The 25,346-nt window shown below is 38.6% G+C and overlaps 1 protein-coding gene across 3 annotated transcripts in view; it reads right to left on the bottom strand.

Annotated features, from left to right (window-relative positions):
* The window catches only part of CCDC191 (coiled-coil domain containing 191), an 89,831-nt gene that overhangs the window by 44,353 nt on the left and 20,132 nt on the right, over positions 1–25,346 (bottom strand). For all 3 annotated transcript variants that reach the window (XM_046001294.1, XM_046001295.1, XM_046001296.1), the window contains exons 7-9: positions 23,384–23,537; positions 12,264–12,454; positions 3,703–3,952 (exon numbers count right to left, since the gene is read on the bottom strand). In XM_046001294.1, coding sequence (XP_045857250.1) covers positions 3,703–3,952; positions 12,264–12,454; positions 23,384–23,537 — 595 coding nt within the window. The remainder of the gene's footprint in view (positions 1–3,702; positions 3,953–12,263; positions 12,455–23,383; positions 23,538–25,346) is intronic.

Below are 25,346 nucleotides of genomic sequence, written 5' to 3'. Positions count from 1 at the left end.
TTGGGAGGGAGACAAACCGTAAGAGACTCTTAATCTCACAAGACAAACTGAGGGTTGCTGCGGGGAGGGGGATAGGGAGAGGGTGGAGGGGTTATGGACACTGGGGAGGGTATGTGCTGTGGTGAGTGCTGTGGAGTGTGTGACCCTGGCGATTCACAGACCTGTACCCCTGGGGCTAATAATACATTATATGTTAATAAAAAAATAATTAAAAAAATAAATAAAAGCTTTATCTTGTAATGGATCTCATTTAATAGACTGAGGTATCATACCCAATTTTAAGTTCTATATAGAGGGGGAGGAAACAGAATTCTTAATTGGAAAAACTTCTCCTGGCCAAAATAATGCATAGTTAAAATGTCTCTTCTAGAATGGTTTGATTCCATGGCCTAAGGTCTGACCAGCTTTTGATTCTGCCATCTGCAGTGGTACAACGAGAAAGATATTATGGACTACTTGTTTCTTAGAAGCTTCTTGCTCTAAGGTACTAAAAAATATTTTTCACGATGATGGAAATATTTCCTATAGACTCAGCTGGAGTGAAAAAAGTGATATATGGAAACTCTGACAAGCTAAAGACTAAAAAATATCCTTCTATTTCAGAAATGTCAATGGACATTTATTCATGAGAACACCTGCTTAAGTAATTTAGCACCAAGCAGGGTATGTGTTTTAGGCCCTTTTAAACTTTGTGATAATGGTATATTATTAACCCAGCAAGACTGTAAAAGCCTTGAGTATAGCAAAACGATTTCTTTTGAATCACAGTAACTTTTCAAGGTGAAAATAAGAGAATGAAACAAAGTTTAATGGTACAGACTGTACTTACTAGTACAGGACTGAACAGTCTGGCATAATTAGTGAAAGTCATCTATTAGCTAACTGGTAATTTTGAAAATTTTCAAGGTATAATGCATGCATTTGTGGTACATGAGTCCCTATGACTGTATAATTAGTGGGCATCTAACTAAAGATACCATATTTTATTTGTTCATGTTATACTCTATACTCTAGAAAAAATTAGGGTTTATCTAATAACCTAGAGAGTCTATTACATCCTTTTATTTTCACTTGCTCTATTTTTTATAATATCCTTTCTTTTTTTTTTTAAGATTTTATTTATTTAATTGACAGAGAGAGAGATCACAAGTAGGCAGAGAGGCAGGCAGAGAGAGAGGAGGAAGCAGGCTCCCTGCGGAGCAGAGAGCCCGATGCGGGGCTCGATCCCAGGACCCTGAGATCATGACCTGAGCTGAAGGCAGCGGCTTAATCCACTGAGCCACCCAGGTGCCCCTATAATATCCTTTCTTGATAAAATTCTGTTCAGAGATTTAAAGGCTTTTGAGTCCTATATATACACATAGTAATTTTTGTGTTTTATGCATGTAAAAATACTTTGTTGACTTTTCAAAAATTTTAATCTTCCATAAATACTTTATCTTTTTTTTTTAATTTATTTATTTTTTCAGTGTAACAGTATTCATTGTTTTTGCACAACACCCAGTGCTCCATGCAAAACGTGCCCTCCCTATTACCCACCACCTGTTCCCCCAACCTCCCACCCCTGAACTTTTCAAAAATTTACAGATAACAACAGTGTAACTCTGCAAAGTAAAAGGTTCAGATAGCTATTTCTTAAGATGGAGACTCTGGGGTCTTAATGGAAACAAAATTATCTAACTGACATAAAGCAGATAAATTGCCTAGAGGACCTAAGCCTCAATAAGGATCCTCATGATACCCCTTTGCTGGGAACCTAGGCTTAAATTAAAACCAGCCTGGATGTGGTGCATAAACAATGAATTCTGGAACACTGAAAAGAAATAAAATAAAATAAAATAAAAAATAAATACATACATACATACACACCAGCCAACTTGCTGGCAGTAATCAGGGTAAAAAGCAAGACAGAGGCCCCTCTGGTGCCCAACTTAATTTTATATGTCTGAGTTAAATACTCAATAGCATTAGGTGGAGGGGTCTGGGATGAAGGTGAGGAGGTAGAAGATTTTCTCCAAAGGACTTTTCAAATATGACAAGTGCAATTATGAAATAAAAAATTGATAGAATTCACTTTATGAAAACTGAGACTCTGTATAGTACCAAAACACCAAAAATTACCCAAAAAGACAAATGAAAAAAATGAAAAAAATTTTGCAAAATATAAAGTAATAAAAACACCAGTAGTCTTAAATATATAAAGAGATCCTATAAATATGAAAAAGTAGAAAAATGTATAAGGGCATGAATAGACAAGTCATTAAATATCTATCTTTCTATATCCATTTTCACATACATATATATGTAAACGGCCATTACAGAAAATGTGTAACCTCACTAGTAATAAAAAAATGTAAATGCTGAAGCAATAATAAGATGAAAATATTTAACTATCAACTTAACAAAAATGAAAATGTGTTACAAGGCAGGAAAATAGGCATATCTTTGGCACAGCCCTTCTAGAAAGGCAATTTGGTATTATAGTTTTTAAAATGTGCATTCTATTTTTAGAATATTTGTTATTATAAGATATAATAAAAATAAGATAAATATAATAATATAAAAATATTCTATTTTTTATATCCTAAGTAAAGCACTTAAGTAAAAGTGGATGTGTGCAAAGATTCTGTTACAAGGATGATTACTGAAGCACTGTTTGCAATAGTGACAAACTGGAAACAACTTAAATATCCAGCAATACCGAAAAAGGTAAACAGATTCTAGCTTAGGGTTCATGACTGAATATCCGAGAGCCATTACAAAATGATGGCACTGAATAGCAGTCCTTAATCACAGGGTATTCATCAGGTTCACCTCTGAAAGTTGAAAAAAAATAATACAGGTTCCCCACAACCAGAAATGCTGACTGAGCAGGTCTGATCTGTGGTTTACTGTCAGCTGAGAACTAATGTTGCAGCAGTAGATTTAGTGACAGAATATCCTCATGTTATATATTGTGAAACTGCAACTTTTTTTTTAGAAAAACAGAACAGTTAAATTATTATTAGGGAAAAAATGGCCTTACTTCCTCTGTATTATGTATTATGAAAAAGTAGGTATCCTCAATAACTTGACTGAAGAACATTTAAAAGCTAAATAAAATATTAAGGAGAAAAATTTGCATATGCCTGAATAGAGAAAAGACTATATAGCTATTTAACATGTTACTGGTGGTTATCTCCAGATGATGGAATTATAGGCTACTTTGCTTTTTCTCTGTCATTTCCTCCTATCATTACCATAATTAACACATATGATTTTTCTTATTAGAAAAATAAAAACTTAAAAATTTCCCATATGTATGTATGTATGTATGTATGTATGTGTATGTGTGTAACACAAGCTCATTTAGATAGGAAATGTCTGATGATAAAGTATGAGGAGTTTCAGAGTTATAAACAATGCTTTATACAACTATTCCTGAAGGAGTCCTTCACTTAGTTGTTTTCAATTCCCTCTCTATATTATATCCCTACCAAGTCTCAAGTATACCAAAGTTTGTATGTGATATATAAAAAGAAGATTCGGTTCAAGAAAATAAACGCTGACTGAAAGGTAACCTCTGTACACTGTACACAGCTCACACCCTCTAGACAGTCCAGGGAAGGCAATCTGACAGTGGCTAACATAACCCAGGCTACACAAGGCCAGAGCTCAAATGCCACTGTCTAATAAGCAGAAGACCAAGCAAAAACAATGTACCTCTCCATGTGTTACAGGTGGATCCACCACAGCTGCTGACTCCTCAAGTAGACTGATGCCTGAGGACCCCTTTCTGCTGAGCTTCCCTAGTGAGGCTGCCTCCAGCAGCTCATTCATTTTCTTCCTAGTTTCCTCCTTTGCTAGAGCCAGCTCCCTCTTCAGGATCTCCACACGGTGCCAACGCTGCCATTCTGTAAAGTGGTGTCGGAGAACCTTTTTCCGGTTACACTCAGTGGCCAGCTGTTGTTTTCTAAGAACAAAGTATTTCCCGTTAATAAGAAGAAGCTATTTACATCTTATTAGTTGATAATATACATGAAACACAAGTCTAAAAGAGTCCCAGAAATGTTCCATCTTAGATGCATCGTATCCTTTTATTTAAGCTAAATGGAATCGCTTTATCAAACTCCCTGGTACAAAAGGTCTGCTTGTAGAGGATGTTGGCACCTTAAGAGACTGCCTCAGAAGAAAGAGTTTTATCACATCACAGAGGCATATTACATTTTTAAAATTACCATAAATAGTTTCTGAGTGCTTATGGAGGGGAAGGAGTAAAAGAAATAGGCATATAAATAATCACTTTTAAAATGATGAATGCATGAGGGAGATTTCAGCCATGCTTGCAAATCTAAGGAAGACAGAGGTTTGGAAGGAAAGGAATGCAAGAAGATATAACAAGTGAACTGTCAATAATAAATTAAGTATAAGGCTTATATAAAGTCAATGAGTGTGGCTCTTATGAAAGAAGGATGTGATCAGAGACAGGGTCTCTAAAGAGAAGGATTCATTTATCAAACCCTTAAACTGAATGAATGAAGGATACCTGCTCAACACCAGAAACATGTGAAACACATGTCAAAGACAAAGCTCTTGCTCTCAGAGAACTCATTCACAGTCCAGTAGCGGGTCTCGTTTATTCTCTTCGTAAGGAAGAGCTCCTTTTGATTCCTGGAAACTTTGTGCTATTAAGGGACATCACTGAGTGGAGTTGGGAACTGCCTGCTACCTTCCTTCCCAAAGAGGATCTCCATTAGGAGACATTTTTGTGGCGGCCAGTTGAGAATTCAGGCATGGAGGTCTCTGAGTTCTAGCTACAAGTGGATGATTATTACCCCTGAAGAAATAAGGTTTAGAGTTTGGAACTTATTATATCGCATCAGGGGTCAGTTTGGAGGTTTAAAATCTATTGTTTAGAAACCTACTTGATTTCATTTTGTAAAGGTGATTCAAATAAGTTCTCTATAATACTATTTGCATACCCATTTCTGTTAAACATCCATAATGCTTAGCTCTCCTCATGGACTCTTTGGGGTTATATATATTTAAAAAATCATAAAGTTCTTAAGTCAAAGAGTCAGGAGAACATTTCTAGAGTTCTTAAATGCCTAAGTGATTTAAATCTTTTTTGACTGGCACCTACAGTAAGAAAAATGTTACACTGTGATACAATATACAAGTTTAAGTATATATGTATATGTGTATGAAACAAAAGTATATATAATTGGAACAGATGTTTCACTAAACAATATCTACCCTTACTACCAGAGGAGCAATCCGGCATTTCTGTTCCATTTCTTTTCTTTGAAAAATACAGCTTACCTAGAGCCTGATTTCAGGACCCATAAATGGGTTAAAACCCTTGATTTGAAAAAGACTACTCTAAAGTCACAGAATTTAACCTATGTCAGAGGAGCTGGATGAAACAACCAATCAGTGACAGTAGAGTCAACTGAAATAGTGAAATTCAGGATAAACACTAACAACAACTCTGCCAACAGTGTATTTCATTGTATTTAATTGCTTCCCTCTACTGTATTAGCGACAGGTGCTCAATTAATACTTGATTGGTGTTTTTGTAATAAAAGTACAATATAGGTGGTAATATTTATACATCGAATTTAATTTGATGGAAATAAATTATCTAATACGGGACTGAATAACTTTAAAATACAAATTTTAGAGGAAATAAGGATAACAAATCAGGGAGCAATCCAGGTAAGAAAAAAGCTCCAAAACATCAATGTTTAAATAGTGAAACAAGTAAAAAGCCTATAGCACTTTTCTTAAGTGAAAATCATAAATTTCCACTGGATAGAAGATATATTCTGCTCTGTCTGATTAATGTGAAATTCAATTTACATCAATCTGCTCAGGAAGGGGGAGTGTGAAATTTACCTGATGTGTTAATTTCATGTTTTTAGAGCATAAACAGCCAAAAGCAGCACTAGGGTAAGCGACTGTCATGGAAGGATTATCTGGACACTATAAAAAGACAAAGAGAAAAATATTTCTACAACTAACACAAAAAGACTAAACAATAAGAAAGTGGGTAAAAATTGCATGTTGACCAAAGTGCTTAGAGCCCACGCTATACTGGTTATGTAGGGGATTTCAAAATGTATTTAAGACATCTACATTTGTGCACTGAAATGGAAGAGCAGAAATGCAGAAGCTAGGGATCCAGACGCAAGGCTGGTTTTATTCCTTTCCTCTGCAGTTCACTTCAGCAGAGTGATAATATTCCAAATAAGCTAACTTCCATACTTTTTAAAAGATGACACTAAAAACATAAATATTTCTGAAAGTGAAAAATTACTTAAACTTCCTAAAACCTCAATCTGATGCAGTACTTAAGTAAGCTAACCGAAAGAAATGGTTTCAGACACAGTTCCCAAGTAATCATAAAATGAAGGACAGAGTTCCCTTAAGGAAAACATGCTTCCAAGCTGAAATCTGGGAATTTCTAGCAAGAGTATGTAAACTGATCATCATAGTTACATAACTGCATGCACAGAAAGGCTGTCCCTAAAGACCAAATATGATGGAAAAAACTCCATTTTCTTTCCACTTCAAGGAAAAACCTGGTTCTTCCCCACCGTGTTTGTCTCCTGTGTTTGTCTCCTTTACCTTTTCAGAGAACATCTCATTTCTGGCACTACAGTCACCAAACGTGTAGAAGTTTTTCCCCAGGCCAACAAGCAACTCTTGGACACACAGCAGGGTATCCAAGAACTCAAATCAGTTCTGATACCATCTACTCCAAAGACAGTGTCAGATCCCACAGGTTAAAGGCTCAGTCCCATAAGACTCTCCCTCCTCCCCCATCCCCCTGCTTCAGATGTCAGTCACAAACCCAGGTTATCTATCACCTGTGCTTCTGATCAATTGGTTATGAATCAGAGGTTCCAACCCCCCATCCTTGGGTTTGATTAATTTACTAGATAGCTCACACAACTCAGGGAAACATTTAGGTTGACTACTTTATTGAAGGATATGATGAAGGATATAGATGAAAAGCCAGATAAAAGAGATGCATAAAGTGAGGACTGGGAGGATCCTGAGCACAAGAGCTTCTGTCCCATGTATTTGGAGTGTCAATGTGGATGTGTTCACCTGCCTGGAAGTTCCTTGAACGCCTTAATTTTGGGATTTTATGGAGGCTTCATCACGTAGCTATGGTTGATGTTAACTTCATTTAAGCCTTTCTCCTTTTTCAAGAGAATGGGGGACAAGGCCAAAAATTCCAAGTTTCTGATCATGGCTTGGTCTCTCCAGTGACCAACCCTCAACCAAGAGCCATCCAGGAGCCAAACCAGAGCTATCTCATTAGAACAAAAGACATTCCTATCACTCAGGAAATTACAAGGGTTTCAAGAGTTCTGTGTCAGGAGCAGAGGTCAAAGATCAATATTAGAATAAGAGATGTTCCTAGTACTCTTATCACTTGGGAAATTACATGGATTTTTGGAGATCTGTTCAGGAACCAGGAGCAGAGACCAATATGTATCTTCTACTATTTCACACCTAAGAATATAAAATATAAAGGTTTAAATAAGAATTTAAATATGAACTGTGCTGTTCAGAATCAACACCTCAAATGATGCTTGCTGATCAGCGCATCTTCTAGGACCTGTTAAGTCAGAAGAATACTAACGAGACAGGGGACACTAGATAAGCCCCTGGAAGTTTCTAAGCCTCAGTTTCCTCCTAAAAATGGTGTCACCCTAAAAAACAACAAAACCTACATTGCCTGTCCTACAGGATTTTTTTTTTTTAAGATCTAATTGAAAACACACACACACACACACACACACACACACACACACACCCCTGAATATACAGAACAAATTCTCATGGAAGTTAACACTCTCTTAGGACAAGACCACTAGATCTCTAAAAAGTGACTTGAATTTTTTAAAAGGAAATGAGAAATGATAAATAAATAACCACACACTCATGATCGGATTGAGTGCTAAAATCTGAAGCAGAACACAAAAACAGAAGCGGTGCGAACAGCTGCATTTGGGATGAGCAGGAAAGGGGACGGATAAGCTAATGGATTCAATAATGCACCAGGTAGCCCCCAGGGAAAGAGTGGAAGCTGACAATGATTCTGTCTGAAAGAGTTTTAAAGCAAGCCAGGCAGTGAGAGTGTGAGCCCCCTGCCTGTCTGACAGACCTATGAGGAGTTTTACCAGCTTTGGATGCCATGCAGTTTCTGACCTCTGGCCTGGATATCCAGGCGAATATGGAGGGAAGAGTGTCAAACATGATATGCAGAGGGGCTCCATAAGTGATTGCCCAAAAGAATGCTAAAATGAGGTGTGGGGATATGGGGATACCTGACAGTCTATTTTCAGTTCAGCCTCCCTACCTCTAGGCTAGCGTGTGGGCTCACCCCAGCCTGCTCTCCCACAAGCTGGCTATGTGCTGGTTTACCAGTTTTTTCCCCAAATTAAAAACGCCCTCTCCTACTTAGCCACACTTCTCGCTCAGAAGATGGGGCCCATGAATTCCTATTTTTAAAAAGCTCCTCGGGGGATTATAATGTACGATAGCCAAGTCTATGTCACTCCTAAGTATTTTTCTTGTGATGCCTTCTGTTACAATTATTTTTAGTATTTGGGTACCATTTTTCACTTCACTTAGACTGAAAACTCCTAGAAGGTAAGCGTTTAACACTTTTTTTCCAAGTCCCCATTCCTGTACTTAGGAGAGAGTCTAGTGCCCAGTAAACGTCAGTAAAGCTGGTTGGCTGAAAGAATATATTCTATCAAACAGAATGAAAGAATGAGTGAACAAATGAATGCTATGGTTTGAGGGAAGCCAAAGGGCCAGTTTGTCCACCGGCTGGCCACAGGACCCTCAAGTCCTCAGATCCCCATCACTGACATTGGGGGCACTGTTTCCAGACAACACCTGTGAAAGTATAAGAAGTTTCCTGAGAGGGATAACATCAATTGAGGATCACGGTAAAAAAAAGTATGAGGCACTTGAGGGACAAAGGGAAGAGATAAAAGCATATTCTCGGAAAGGCACAGAACTCTGGTGCAAGAGGGGGAAGGACTGCAGGCAATGTGGAGGTTAATAAGGGAAGGACAGAGGTGCTTCTCAGGTGAGAACTGAGAAAACAGGGGCTCAGGAAGGGCTGGTGGAAGATGCTGAAAACAAGCCCTGCTTCTTCCTACTTTTGTCCAGGGCTCGCCATAAATGTAAGAGAGGAAGGGAGAGAGGATCAAAGGGCCTAACTTTGTGTGTGCACCAGGTTTTTGGTGTATTATCTAAGCAAGTGAATTCTCAGGATCTGGGAATATTTGTTAATGTTGAGATTATATTATGATATGGTATTGGAATTTTATAATACCACTTCCATAGCTACTTTTAAAAGAAAAGAGATAGATAAAAATAGAAGAGAGAGAGAAAGAGAAAGAAAGAAGGAAGGAAGGAAGGAAGGAAGGAAGGAAGGAAGGAAGGAAAGAAAGTAAGTAGGAAGGAAAGAGCAAGCCAGGAAAGCTGGACCCTGAACAGGGGACAGGCCAGTGGGGGGAAACTCTAGGTGTCAAAAGCAAATGGGGATCAGGAGCTGGAGGATGAGGACATAGCTGACATCTGAGTCATGGGCACAGCACATGATTTCCATGTCCGGGTAGATGAGCCAATGACTCACTTATTATTCAACAAATATATATTTGGTGCCCAGTGAGGTACAAGGAGAAACTCTGATGAACACAGAAAAGAGGCTCTCCAGACATGCTCAATCCCACTGACATTTCTTGGTTTCTGCTCATAGGATCAACTTATGAGTTTTTCCCCCACCTTTAATATTCCAACCTTCTTTGAACAAAAGCACCCAACTTAATTTCTAGAACAAAGAAAAACATGCAGAGGAGCCAGAGATTTGTAGGAAAGCAGCACAAAGAATGGTTTGTATTTAATAGCTCCTTTCTTCTCATATTTCTAGCATGACTTAACATTTTTTAATTACTGCTCTATTTTTCACCTGCAACCATCTAAAGTAAATTGCCATAGAACTGAAAAATATGGCTGTCTTAGCACCTAGATACAATTTAACATTTAACACAGAAGCAGGGTGGTATAGGAAAAAGCATCTGACTCAAAATCAAAAAACCAGACTCTAGTCTTGGATTAGCTACTCTTACCTTCAAGACCTTGAGAGAGTCGTTTACTCTCTCTAGGCCTTTCTTTTAACATCTATAAAATGATGGGCAGGATTAGACAATCCTTGAGGTGACTTCCTACTCTAAGATTTTTTTGCTCTAAAGTTTGTAGTAAAGAAATTATTATGTGTTTTCTAACTCTGGCACTTAAAAAAAATGTAGTACCCATTCTGAACATTTAAAAATAGACACCTGAAAATAATTCACAGATATGAGACAAAAAGTTCTAAGATCTTTAAAGAAATTGGCACATTATGCTATTATGAAATCCCCATTTAGTGATTTTTATATTTAAACAGTTTAATTGGAATGAAATCTCAAGTTCTTCAGATTTTTCTTCCACAAGTTTCTTCTGGCATGTAAATTTCACAGGACACTTTTAACTTCCTTACTCAGTTTCTACTCCCTTCAGGCCCTCACTCATGTTGCTTCCCCTTTATAGCACCTCTAGTTTCCCTCTTTTACCCAGCAACCCTGCTAGCCATTCATTTATCAGTAGGCTATCATTCCAGTTCCTTTTATTAATCACTGGATACTGAGAACTTAGAAACAAATTATGGGAAAGAGTTTTCTATGCTGCCTTTCCCCTCCTCCCACCCCAATGAAGATTCTCCAGGCATACTGTAAAGGAAGGGAAACTAAGTCATCCTTCTGCTTAAAATCTGTCAAAAACTCACCTTTATTTAACAAAGAATCCCTAAACTCCTTGTCTTGGCATTCAAAGACTTTTACAAGTTGATGAACTTGAGAACCACATACTTGATGATCTCTAGCCCACCTGGATGGCTACACTACATGCTCTTACCTCATTTCCCCCTCCCCATCTAGGAGTGATCCACTTGTGGTAAGGAGTCCAGTTCACGACCTACCTTCCTGATGAAGCCCTTCCTGGCACTCTGTAGGAGCCTCCCCAGCCCCTGTGACACTCTGCTCTGCTAAATTCTCAGTGGCACAGGGGACACACTATGCAGTTTATGATGCTGCTCAGCATTTGTCCTGTTTCTAGATCTTGTCTTCCCTACAGAACTGTGAGGCTATGCTCAGGCTACTGTGTATCCACCCCGGGGCCAGATGCTGTCACAGGGTTGCACAACTCTAGGGGGCACTATTTCCCTCTACATAACAATGATTTCACATACCATTCATTCAAGTTTCACCCTGAATGACTAACAGAGGTACCGGTGAGAGAAGTGATCACACACAAGAACATAAACTGTCCCCACCCCCAAATAAACAAATGGTTCCTTTTAAAGCCATGATTTTGGTTCAAGGGTGCAAAGTTGAACTTGGAAATGAAAAGAAGAAAATGTATTTAATTTTAAGATGCTGGGACAAAGCAAGTTTTATTTGAAGACAAATTCTGTCATTCACAAGTGTAAGAGGGAGCCGATATAAAGGTATCAAAACCTCTAAACAGGGTGTGGAACAAAAGATGGAGGAGTGGGAGGAATTACCTTGGCAGGTCTGCCCTCCCAGATGGGTGTTCCCCGTGTCCCTAATTAACATTCTGTGTATAGACAGGGATTTCTATCAATGAGGATTACTGGTGTATAAACCAAACTCTGTCTTCTGAATTGTAAGATGGCCCAAGGTGCAATGCTGTGACATCAGAGGACCAGGGAAAAAGAATAGTACTTGCTTCCATCAAAAAGGAAAGCATGGACATTAGCATATATATATATATATTTTTTTTTTTTTTAAATGATTTTACTTATTTATTTGACAGAGAGAGAGAAATCACAAGTAGGCAGAGAGAGACGGGGGTGGGGGGGGTGGGGGGGGAGCAGGCTCCCTGCTGAGCAGAGAGTCTGACGTGGGGCTCGATCCCAGGACCCTGAGATCATGAACTGAGCCAAAGGCAGAGGCTTAACCCACTGAGCCACCCAGGTGCCCCGACATTAGCATATTTTAATTAAATATTTTTAAATTTTTCACAATTTTACAATTTTCAGTTAAAATTTCTAACTTTTTTCTAGAGGAAAAAAAAACAGCAATAACCATATTTTATAATGGATGATCTACTTTTTAGAGCTTATTTCAGAATTCTTCATGAGGAAAAATGCCCTAAACACACCAGGGCTTTCATGATACAAATAACAGTACCGGTTTTCTTCCCTCAGGTCGTTCTGCATGGCTTCAGTCTCCCGCGCCAACTTCTGGGATCTGGTGTAGTCTCTCCAGGCCCTCAGGACCTTCAGTTGAAACTTCCAGTCGGACAGGGTCCCAGCTTTTCCCAGCTTAATCCTGTGATCAAGAATCAGCTTGTGCCAGGCAGAAAAATATCGTTTTTGACACTGCAACAGAAATATGTGGAAAATCACCACTGATGAGCACTCATGTATCTAATATCTAATACCAAGAGCTGTCGCCTCAGATTCCCCCCTCACACTTTTTCTTGCAAATCTAGGAACAGCTGCCTTGATGGAAGGGAACAAAGTACAACTGCTTTATGCTAATAATGACAACAAATATTCAAGTCATGCAGCTGAGGTACTCTCAGGCTCATAACTTAAACTCCAATACTTAGTTCTCCCTGTAAAGCATCAATCCTATGGAGAGCCTGAGTCACAGTCACATCTAAGACCCAAGTTCAGGGACTTGTTTGAAAAGCTTGAAACAACTGCTTCCAGTAAGACTGCCAGTTTGTCTTGGAGTTTAAAATACCAACTGATTAATTCATTCCTATTATTAACACGCTGATGTCCTGCACAAGGGAATGTGGAAGACCCCCTGGAGGACAGAATGGGGGTCGCTGGTGCCTGGAAACAAGATAGCTTCAGCTGAGCCACCACTGACCATGACAGAGCTTTGGCGAGTGGCTAGAGACCAGCTGCCTGGGATGTCTGGGATCTTCCACGACATGCATCTGACAGTAAGTTCCACTGAGCCTGAGGATGTCCCCAGAGAAGTACTTTATTCATGGTCCTAGTCTAAGAAAATCTCTGAGATCTAGCCCTTGCCTACATCTCCAACCTTCACAGTAAACTTCATGTCCCCACTACATCCCGTAACTTTCAGCTCTTGGCCTTACATCAACCACACTGTTTAACACTTTCCTATGTGCATACTAATTTCTTAGTCCCCTTTTCTGCCCTTTCTTTGACTGACTACTTTAGGACTCACTTCTCTCTGAAAGTTCTCCTGTTACCAACCACTCTCCCCAAATATAAACATCCTTCTACTGTGTTCCTGGAGCAACCTCTGCTTTCTTCCATCAAAACACTCATTACACTGTACTATAACTACCTGTTTCCTGGTTTCCACTAGACTGTGAGCCTCCAGAAGGAGGGGACTGGGTCCCATGAATGGAAATGGAAAATCTGAGAGTCGTACCAAGAGTCGATAGCAATACAACAGAAAAGAACCTCACAGTAAGTGACTTTGTGGGAGGCAGAGGGGGACCTGATGACCAGCTTCAAGCACTTGCTAGCTCTCCCGGGGTCAGCTGTATTAACTGCTTCTATCTGTGTAACAACACTTACCTTTCACTATTTCAACATCTAGTAAGCAGCCACCACTGGGTTTAAATTGGGAAACTCTGAACAAAATTAAGATATAATTTCTCTTTTGAGAGGTTGTAGGGAAAGAGGGCAAATAAATTAAAAGACTAATAACCTAAGGGAGCATATGTTAGAATTCTTAGGAACAGCCCATTTGGCTAGGAATGTTTTCTTACACAAGAATTCAGGTCTATTCCCATTTAGACAAATTACAAAATCTTCTTTATTATTATTTATCGGGAGAAACCATGGCAAACTTTAAAAAGCTCTCACTCCCTTTCTGTCATGTCAAATGAGGGCATACTGTCTAGACCTTCACCTTAGATCCTCTGGAAGTGAGGGAAGAAGAGAAGAGATGGAGGAAGGAAGGGAGATTTGCTGAATACAGGTTATGCCTACAGTCATAAAAAGGAAAAGACACATACACATAGTTGCCAGGTTGAGTTTCTGCATTATTATTTGCTGGTCTAACCCACAAAATACAGCATGAAAAAAATATACTGTTAACTTGTGTGCCATTGGCAAAAGAAAATACCCTCTGTCTACCAAATTTATTTAAGAGACTCCTTGATGTACAGCTAGCTCTAATTTTAACTCCTAGAATATATCTAATGATGAAATAGTATAAACATAATAACACTATTAATAGTGTGCTTCTTGGATTTCTACATTCCTTGTCTATTAAGTTGAGGCATTACTGTAAGCACAATATTATATGCATTTTATTAATTCATAGACCATCATTATAAAACAGAGAGACTGCAGGTATTACTATGATTTCTTACCAAGCTGAACTTCCTGTAGAGAAGGGTTAATGACTAAATTCACAGAGTGAAAAGTTAGTGGTACACCTAAGGCTAAAACCAAAACATTCTGGCATCCTGATGACCCAAACTATTAGGCAAAAAGTCTTCTAAAAATGAAGGGCAAAAATCTCTGTTTCTTTTATCCTGAAAGAGAAAGAAGTCAGTACATAACCAACTACGGTAGAAGAGCACCTCTAGAGTAAAACTGAATTTAAGAGGGGAAAATTTGAGTTCATAAATGCTACAGTCAATATATTTCTTTAAAACAGTTATGTTTGGATTTTGAAAGGGAAATGATCAATTTTAAAGGTCTATAATTCAGTTTTACTATGTAGAAGGTGGTAACAGCAAAGTGACAGACTCACAGCAACTGCTTTCTCGAAATCGACTTATTGGTTTTTTCCTGTCTATTCAAAAGAGCAATCCCATTAAAATTTAAATGAAGAAATACAAGTGTGAACCAAGAATAGCCACTTAGTTATTCTTGACTCATAGCAAACGTTATTCAGGCAAATGGGAGTCCCATAAATGTGGCTGGAGGAAAATATTTGGGAAAGGAGAATATTCTCAGTCCTGTCTGCGCTGGAAGATGCCAGCACTCTGCTTTTATTTAGAAGGGATGAGAAGTGGCATACTTCCATAGTCATGAGCTATTTATTCCTTCTATTACCTCTCCCCCCAGCTGAGTCCCTGCTGTTCCCAGGCCTGCTTCTCCTCTTCAGTACTGCACTCTGGAGCGACAACTGTGCTCTATCCTTCTGCTCTCTGAAACAAGAATTATTATTGAATAGCATAATCGGGTTGGAAGAGGAATACACTGTCTAATACATTCTAATTAATAAGTTTTGTTTCAGAATTTAATGTTTTAACTAGCTGGATGACTAGGCTGACCTCCTTCCCTTTCTTACCCAGTTCCTTTATTTCTGCACCACGTTTTATTTCTGATAGATTTTCAAATAGAAACATGGATTTTAACTTTAACATAGTAGGGGTGAAAATTAAGGTTTTCTACAGGTAAGTAAAATTCTGAAAATCATGGTGGGAAGAACTGTTCCTAAATACATTATCTCTAATAATTTATAAAATAAAATACTATAAAGCGAAATTTAGAAAGTTTTTAAGGGAAATGCTCTTCTCCTCTCAAAATCTTCCACAAAACATCATTTGATCGTTAAGGATTCCACTCAAGAGAAGAAATGACAGCTCGCCCTGCTAAATTTATTACCTGCACTGGAGTTGCCCTCCTTTTGTTGGCAAGAAAAGCTCTTCCCTGAAGTGTAATCACACTGCTGTCACCGAGAGTGATTGACGTTAGGTGGAACAGCAATTTGCTATCTAATCTTCATTGTAATTCTAACCCTGTCACTAGAGATGCTTGTTCTGATTAATGAAGTGGGTAACTCATCAAAATTCCTCAGCTATTTCCCTTTTGTCAGAAAGCTCAGTGATAATTACATCAAAATTCTCAGTCATGAAAAAATAAACAATGCATTGTAAAGAGGACAAAAATGTCAACAAGTTTACAATTTATTTCTACTGAACAGAACTAACTGTGGTGCAACCAGTGGTCGAGGGGAGTTGGCCAAGGCTCGCCTCCACGTCTGGAAGAAAGCTACACACCCCCAAGGACCCTTGCTGGGTGATTCCTTGCTGCTCCCTGGCCCAAAGGAATAGGGGGTCTATAGCTATGTAAGGAAGAAACTTTTTTCCTTTTGGGGACTGCTACAGCTAGGCAAAAGCCTCACGGAACCTCTGTAGTCCCTAGGGGTTGAGGAGAGGAGGATCCGATCAGAGCAAAATGAATGCCCTTCAGAAGGAGTATCCTGCGACCAATCCTACTCCTGATTTTCATAATTATGCCCCAAAGAAAAGAGAGGAAACTGTAGTGCCCCCACCTCAAAGCATAAACACTCCTATAACTAATTACATTAGGGAAAAATACATTCAGTTCTCTGCACACAGTGCTAAGACCTAGACAATGCCTGGTTCCATGGAAAAGCCTAGAGGCCTAAACTTTGACAACCAAATCTATGAGAAAAGCTAACACTGGTTACAGAAAAAAAGCTACTTTTGTTATATACCAGAAGATGTAAAGCTCTTTTAACTTCGGTATTTAAATTTTTGTCTCCTTCCTTTTTTAAACTTAAAACAAAAACAAAAACAAGAAACACCCTTATTATAGAAATTGAACAAACATACCCAAAAGTAGAACAGAAGAATAAACTCCTCATTCAGCTTTAAAAATTACCAACATTTTGCTGACCTTATTTTCTCTCTCCTTCATCCATTTTTTTTCTGGAATATTTACAAATAAAGCCCATACATCATTCTATCACTTCACTCAGTAAATGTGTGCGTATGTATTGCCAACATAAGGACATTTTGTAAATTCTTAAGAACTTTAATCAATAATATTGCTTTTATTAATCTAGTTCTGTTTCACTTCAGAAATAATACAATTTCAGAAGGAATTGCTTAATCGTACCATGCAGCAAATTCTTTTTTTTTTTTTTTAAAGATTTTATTTATTTATTTATTTGACAGACAGAGATCACAAGTAGGCAGAGAGGCAGGCAGAGAGAGAGGAGGAAGCAGGCTCCCTGCTGAGCAGAGAGTCCGATGCAGGGCTCGATCCCAGAACCCTGGGATCATGACCTGAGCCGAAGGCAGAGGCTTAACCCACTGAGCCACCCAGGAGCCCCCCATGCAGTAAATTCTTAACGAGCAAAACTCTCTGGGATCTTTCAAAGAATGATCACAATACAACCTATAACCTGACTATTCCTTAGCATAGTCCTCCTTCCTCAACGTAGCTTAGACCAGTTTTCAGGGAGGGCAGACCTGCTGCTTCCCATGACCTCTTTCCTTTCTTCCTTTTTCTTCTAGACTTCCTTCCCCCTCTACCAACACCCACTCCCTGCCCATTCTCCCCCACTCCCAGCCACACACACTCGAACTAAGCCAAGAGTACAGCTCACCTCGGAATATATGAGACAAATGTTAGGTTCACCTCCAGGGTAGTCTGACAGTAAAACAATATGATGTCATTTGTTTCTACCCATGTGGTTCTCAAGATCGTTAAAAATATTCACCTGAAATGTCTAGTATTTAGGAGAAAAGATATTTTATACTGTAAAATTTTATGGAATGGGCTCCATTTATGTCAAAGGCTCTTTTCTTATTTTCTTATCTTTTCTTATTTTATTTTCTCAAAAAGACAAAAAAATTACTTATACATGAATTGGAACCTCTGGCTCAAAAATGGCTCCACGGCATTTTGAAAAGCAAAACACCAACACGATGTTTTGGTAAAGTGGCCCTCACTGTCCCTTCCGGGAGAATGCAAAACGTGAGTGACTCACAGGGTGAGGGGGAAGACAGAATAGAACAGCAGAATAAACCACCTCCTTACTAATGCTGATAAAATTTTACTTGGAAACTTCCCAGAGTTAGCTGTATGAAGTAATATTTACTGTTTCAAAACTCTCCTAAAATGCACCACACTCGCTCTTTGGCAGTAAGCTTAGAATCCCAATGTCCTTCACGTCTGCCTGACATTTCTTTCTCTCCAGTTTTATTTGCAAAGAGGCTTTTCCCTCATTTCCTTCCTTAGACAGAGAGAGGATGGTTGCTATATTTCCACTCAGAAATGGCTTTACTTCAGTGGCATGTAGGCAGCCCCGACAGAACGAAGATCTTTGGGGATGAATCGTGCTATATAAATCGAGGTGCTTAACTACAGTTTTCATCATCTTGTCAGAAAAATCCAGGCTTCTTTTCCATGTATTTTCATGTTCCCCTGGTTTAGTTGGGCTGGGGGGGGGGGGGGGTGGTTTAGAAGGTGCTATGCCTTAAGCAATGATTCCTTTGGGCACTAGTATCTTACTAACAGAAAAACCCAACCATAAGCAAACCAAAAACCTTCCCTCACAGAATTAAGATTTAAGTTAGTATCAACCCATCTTTCATTGTTCTCTTCAACTTTCACAAGCAGCAAGAGATCACAGACTTTCTCATCTTCCTAAGGAAACATAAAATGTATTTTGGAACAGGGTGAGAATTAAGAGGGCCATTTCCCAAATAGTATAAGAGTTTCATAGTTAATCCCTTGTTGTTTCTGCTAATTAGCAATGACGTGAGGATTGCTGCATCTCCCCGAGAGATTTCACTGCAAGATCAAAGAGAAAATAGGATGGAAAATGGAAGTAGAAAGTTTCTATACAAAAAGAGATGTTTTTGATAAAACGAAGAGACCAGGCAATGAAATATGTGGGAAAGACACATGGACACCACTGCACCTGAGCTTCTGGTGGGATGAAAGGGCCAGCTCTGCTTCTCTCACAAGTCTCCTATTGAATGACTGGGCCCACACATGATGCTAAGAGATTGTTTGCGGGAACAAATACAATCCACAGTTAAAGCACAGGGAATTACAAGAATTAAAGGAACTTGAACTGGAACTCCTCCTAGAAACAGATTCTTTAAAGTCTTCCTACAAATACTCTATATAGCTTGCTGTTGGGTTTGTGCCAGTGAACCATTTTGAGGGCGCTGACAAGAGTTTCCTGTTATCTAGCCGCTCACTGCAAACCGGCTAGGCATTTTCCCCCTTTTTATCCTGTGGTCATATTTAGGCTGCTGAGTGTTCAAGTTTCATTACCCAAGAGCAGCTTTAGGCTCTTTTAGAACCAGGCGAGGAGATGTGGACTGGGGCCAAGGTAATGAGCCCAGGGAACCTGCTACTCCGTGGCATTTCCAGAGGACTGTCCTGTCTCCAGCCAAGTCTACATAAAAGCCTGAGGAGTCTGGCAGGTGGATTTTCCCCATGTCTCAGTTACACTCACATACATGGGGGAAATCAAAATTATAGGTTCACTAGTCATACTGCAAATGAATAACATAATCACACTGAAGCGGAAGGGGAAGAACAGAACTAACTTAAGTAATAATATTCTGGCTGAATATGACTGAAAATGAAAATAATGTACAAATATTGTACTCTGGTTAGTAAATTTGTTTACATAGCAGTATGGGTCAGCAATTCTGAAACTACTTTTATAGTGCATCAGGATTAAATAAGTAAATATATTTTGGATAATGAGCACCAGGTTTCTCACTGCCAAAGAAAGGAATTATAAATAAGCAAGGGGAAAGGGTACACTGAAACGTGTGGTGCTGGATTAGGGCTGAAGGCATCATTATGAACTCATGATTATTTTAATAAACATACGGATAGTTATAGAAAGAAGTTATAAATAAGGAAGAGGGAAGGATACGATGACCCTGTGTTACTGTACTGGAATTCAAGACACCAGTATGACTCACAGATTTTAATCTGTATATAGATAGACAAACACAGAAATACATATAATGTCTATATATGTCTGGGTTAGTATACACGCATTTCCCAGCTCTGTCTGCTGAGTAGTCACACCCCAGTAGCAGTAATTCGTACATGAATATGTAAGTCACAGCACTGTCATATTTGAGTTTCTAAATAATATTCTCCAATAAAGAAACCAGAATTTCATGTACAAGTGGTTGATTCCAAGGCTAGAACAGGGATGGGCCTGGAATGTCCTACAGTGCCAAAAAGAAAGTGCTCAAAAAAGGACAGAAGAATTTTGAAAGAAAAAGAAGACAACCTGAAAGATTTCCCAATGGCCAAAGGTAGAACAATCTGAGTAACAAAGTAAACAATGATGGTAATAGATTACCCACAGAATAAAATAAATATCTATGAGCCCATACTGATAAAAGATATAACTGAATAAATGAAAAAATAAATGGGGAGAAAGGACAAGTTTTCTTTCTAGAAACATTTCAATTAATAAATGGAGAAGAGGGGCGCCTGGGTGGCTCAGTGGGTTGAGGCCTCTGCCTTCGGCTCAGGTCATGATCCCGGGGTCCTGGGATCGAGCCCCGCATCGGGCTCTCTGCTCCGCGGGGAGCCTGCCTCCTCCTCTCTCTCTGCCTGCCTCTCTGCCTGCTTGTGATTTCTCTGTCTGTCAAATAAATAAATAAAATCTTTAAAAAAAAAAAAAATAAATGGAGAAGAAATGAGGGAAATACAATATCATCATTAGACAAATACATTAATGTTATTGGCAAGATCTACCAATGGATGCTAAAATTAACAAGTCAAAGTTTAGGGAGAAACAGGGTATTTGCATAGTTTTACAATATCTCCTCTAAGACATTCCAAAGGAGATATACTAACTTTACGGTACAGGAGCACCTGGGTGGCTCAGTTGGTTAAGCCTCTGACTCTTGGTTTCAGCACAGGTCATGATTTCAGGGTTGTGAGATCAGGCTCTGCACTGGGCATGGAGCCTGCTTGAGCTGCTCTTTCTCCTTCTCTCCCTTGCCCCACTCATGCTTGCTCATGCTCAATCTCTCTCAAAAAATTAAAAAACAATAAAAAATAAAAATCAAAGACACTTTACAGTACAGAAACCCAGCATACAAACATTGCGTACCCCCAATATGAACCTGAGAAGCCACAGCATCACTTCTTGTAGGAATCTTGCCCAAAATGCATAATCTCAATCTAAGCAGGAGAAAATATAAGAAAACCCAAAATAAGAGACATTCTACAAAATACCTGATCAGTACCTTTAAAAAATGTCAAGGTCGCAAAAGACAAGGAAAGACTGAGGAGCTGTCATAAAGTTGGAAGAGGCAAAGGAGACATGACAGCTATATGAAACAAAATTATGGACTGAGTCCTAGCTATATACTCCTAGGCATTCTCTAATGCAGAATCATGGGCTGAGTCCTGGAATAGAAAAAGGATAGAGTGGAAAAACTGGTGACATTCTAATAAGGTCTATAGTTTAGCTAATGGTATTTAATGTTATTGTACCAAGGTTAATTTCCTAGTTTTGATAACTATGGTACACTTGTATAAGATGTTAGCATTGGGGAAAGCTGCGTGAAGAGAATTCAGGTATTCTGTGTCTTGTTTTTGCAATTTTTCCGTATGTCTAAAATTATTTCAAAATAAGAACTTAACAACAATATAGTGTAGGTTTAGATCAAGCAGAATCTGTGAGGAGTGGAGATAATTTATTCATAATCACATTTTTAAGTTACACTGGTTGGTTTTTTTAAACTGAGTAATCTGTTTTAGGTAGACCACTAATTTTGTAAAACTCTTTACAAGTGTCTAAAATTCATAGCTAGCCACTTCTATCTAAAACATGTGGGGCGCCTGGGTGGCTCAGTGGGTTAAAGCCTCTGCCTTTCGCTCGGGTCATGATCCCAGGGTCCTGGGATCGAGCCCCACATCGGGCTCTCTGCTTGGCAGGGAGCCTGCTTCCTCCTCTCTCTCTCTCTCTCTCTCTCTCTCTCTATCTCTGCCTGCCTCTCTGCCTACTTGTGATCTCTGTCTGTCAAATGTATAAATAAAATCTTAAAAAAAAAAAAAAAAAAAAAACATGTATTATTTCTTCCTGTACAGTGAACTTCACTGAAATTTAAAAATTAAGTTTCTAGAAAACACATGTCTTATTCATCTCTCATTGGTTGGATAACGTATCATGGCACATTTCCTCACTTCTTCTCTAGATGGCCCCCTGAGTACTATCTCCTTTCCTATTTTCCTTCAGAAATCTGAACTGTTACTGTAGAACACATCAATTCTGTCTCGTGAAGGATACAACATCTGAGTCCTTGCCAATCTTTCTCAAAATGTTAATCCCAACTCCCAACATTTCCTCCTGCCACTCTTCCCTCGCTAATCCTAAAGCCAAAATTCTGATCAAAGCTCTTTTTGTTCTATATCTCAATAATTATATCTTGCTCGTCAGTCCAAAATGCCTCCATCAAACATAGTCTCTCTCTCTTTTTTTTTTTAAGATTTGAGAGAGAGAGAGAGTGAGCACAAGAGAGAGAAAGAAGCAGACTCCCCGCTGAGCAGGGAGCCTGACACGGGACTCCATTCCAGCACCCTGAGATCATGACCTGAGCCAAAGGCAGATGTTTAACTGACTGAGCCACCTAGGCACCTCATGTCTCTCTCTTTTTAAATCGTTTAGATTACACTTTTGCTCATATCCCAGTTATCAATATTATATTCAAATTCCTGTTACTGATTTCTAGGACTTCTCTAAGTCTGTCCTATATTTATCAAGCTCCCTCAATATCATCTTGACATTGTCTTTTTTCTTGTTAAATCTGTGCATTCCTGCATTCACTTCACTAACTTTCACTGAATTTCAGCAAAGCCTAAGGGTCTGGGTGGGTGTTATAAGAAATATAAAATATCCATATTTATCTTTTCTCATCCAACCTTCTCATTTTACAAACATTCCAACTAATCCCTTTCACCTGAAATGTTATAAGTCCCAAATGCATACTACTGTTAATCCCACTTCACTGAGAGAAACTTCTGCTTAGATGGCCTGGAAAGGAAGCCCATCTGTCAATAAAAATTAACCTTTTTTTTTTTTTTTAACAAAAAGTGAAAGTAAAAGGAGAAAAGAGTAATAAAAATGCAGACCATAAAAAGGAGAAGTGTATCCTTGCTTTAAGATCCTAGCTACCAGAAGGCAAGTGACTTTTCTGAATAATTCTGAATAATCCAGAAGACTGGGGAAGCCAAGCTTTCAAAACCTACCAGAGATCTACATTAGCAGTTACATGCTATTGAAAAGAGTAATTTAGGAAGCGACCCTAAATCACACCCGATTTCCCAAGATCACACAGAGTATCTATAAGAATAGCCCCCAGACAGGGGAATGGAGCACTGTCCCATGCCTTTGGCCAGCTGGGCAACACAGAACCAACAGTGTAGGCAATTTGGTATTTGCGATGAGGCTCCGCTGGGCTTTAGTGAGACACTGGCCCATCTCTGATGGAGCCCTCTGTCATTTATGTCACAGAATGCTGAAAAAAGAGAGGTTATAATTCCCACCTGATGATTTTCCTTGAAAGTCTGGATTAATAACTCTCTCAGTTTCTTCTTTCTTTCTTTTGACATTTCTTCTTCATTCAGAAGAATATAATCATTTTGAAACATGCCTTTTTTGGCATTTTTTGGAGAATTTTCTTCCTGCTTTTTCCTCTCTCTGTTAACAATTTAAAAAATACATGTATGAACAACAGACTTAAGGATGGGTAATTACTACCTACTATAGTGGAATGAACACTGAATTTTCCATCAGAAGACAGATTTTTAGATCTGGTTCTAAAACTACATTGTAGGGTGATTTTTTTTTTTTTTTAGCCTTAGTTTATTCCTTTATAAAATGTAGATTAAATAAAATAAGAATCTATTATACTCTGGAAAGTAGAAAGCCCTATAAATATTTTAGTAAAGTATTTTTATTGATTTTACCATTAAGGGATACTTTGATCAAAATTTGAGAGTTAACAACATGTAGACATAAGTTCTCTCTTTTTTTCCAAGAGAGGGACAAAAAAAGGACTCTCAGGTAAAAAAAGGGATGAGATTTTTAACCCGAGCCTTTTACAAAGTTTCTAAGGAGAAAAATACTAAAAGAATCAGGTATTCTTGTGTAAGGAGAGAGTGGAATTTGTATTAATTCTAACATAGTTGAAAAGAGAAAAAACAGAAATTAATAACAATAAGGAAAAAGCCTTCAGGCAGGTGACAGGAATTGCTCTGTAACTTTGTTGCTCATCTCTCTGGTCATCCTCTGTCTCACCCACATATCCGTTCTCAGCCAGGTCATCCCTCTTCCACATGCCAATTCAAGCAAGCTCACAGTCAGTCACTGCCCTTTTTTTTGGAGTGACTAAAGTATATGTACATGTATGTGTGGAAGGTCTATATACTACCAACAATACAGTAAAAACAGCACCTAGTCAGAAATTGGGATTCATGGGCTCTGGCCACAAACCAGCTGTGAAAACTCACACAAGTCTGTCTGTCTGAATTCCACCTTCAACTTAGAGAAACTCAAGTTGAACGGGATGCCAGAATACTCTATATTTTCATCTACATGGAACACACAATGTTATATCTTATTATTGGTGATGTTAACCATCGCTTGGTTAAGGGGACCTCTCCAGTATAAAGTTGCCTTTTTTCCCCTTAATTAATAAATTAATAATTAATAAATCTCTTAGAGGAGATATTTTGAAAGTATGCAATGAAGCAGATTTATGACAGCTTACAGATAAATGAAAAAGCTCTACTGATAATAAAATTTTATTGATTCTATCCAAATGCCATAACAGTGTTATATTAGACAGCTATAGGCAGATCCCAGTGGCCATTTAAAGAAATATAGTTCTAATACCATGGATCTGATTTTCTAAAATAACATTAAAATGTGTATCTGTTATGAAAGGGATAGGTGCTCATTGTGAAAAACTGGGAGATATAAAAGCCATCCATATGTCCAGAAAAAAAACCCCAGACAATTATGTCAGTACTGTCTCATTGCATAACCATTTTCATTAATTTCTCCAGTATTTATTAATGTCCATTATGAATAATATTATATTATCCTTGTGCACAAATCTTTGTCTGGATTTCTGGTCATTTTCCTGGGGGTGTTTTCCTAAGAAGAATTTCCAGGTCAAGCAGTAATACCAACTTTATGGCTCCTGTTGTTTATTGCCAAATTGCCTTCTGGAACGTTAAAACCAGCTCCTCTGCTAGCACCATAGCATGTTATCTGAATCACTGTAACCATGGATAAGATTTTAACTTTTAAAAGAAACGAGTGGTCAGTGAGCATCTGTCAAGTGCCCGCTATGAGCAGAGCATCCCGCTACCATCAAATGTTACTTGTTTTCACAATGTATTTTTGGTCAGCCTAGATTTTTCAGGGTTTGAAAGCAATCTGAAAAGTAAGGTCGACCTTAGCAAGAACTCACTAAAACACCGGTGATTGCTTTCTGAAAGG

The sequence above is a fragment of the Meles meles genome, chromosome 4 (assembly GCF_922984935.1).
Source record: "Meles meles chromosome 4, mMelMel3.1 paternal haplotype, whole genome shotgun sequence".
NCBI lineage: Eukaryota > Metazoa > Chordata > Mammalia > Carnivora > Mustelidae > Meles > Meles meles.
The sequence above is the reverse complement of the archived record's forward strand: the minus strand, read 5'-3'. Positions and strand labels throughout refer to the sequence as shown.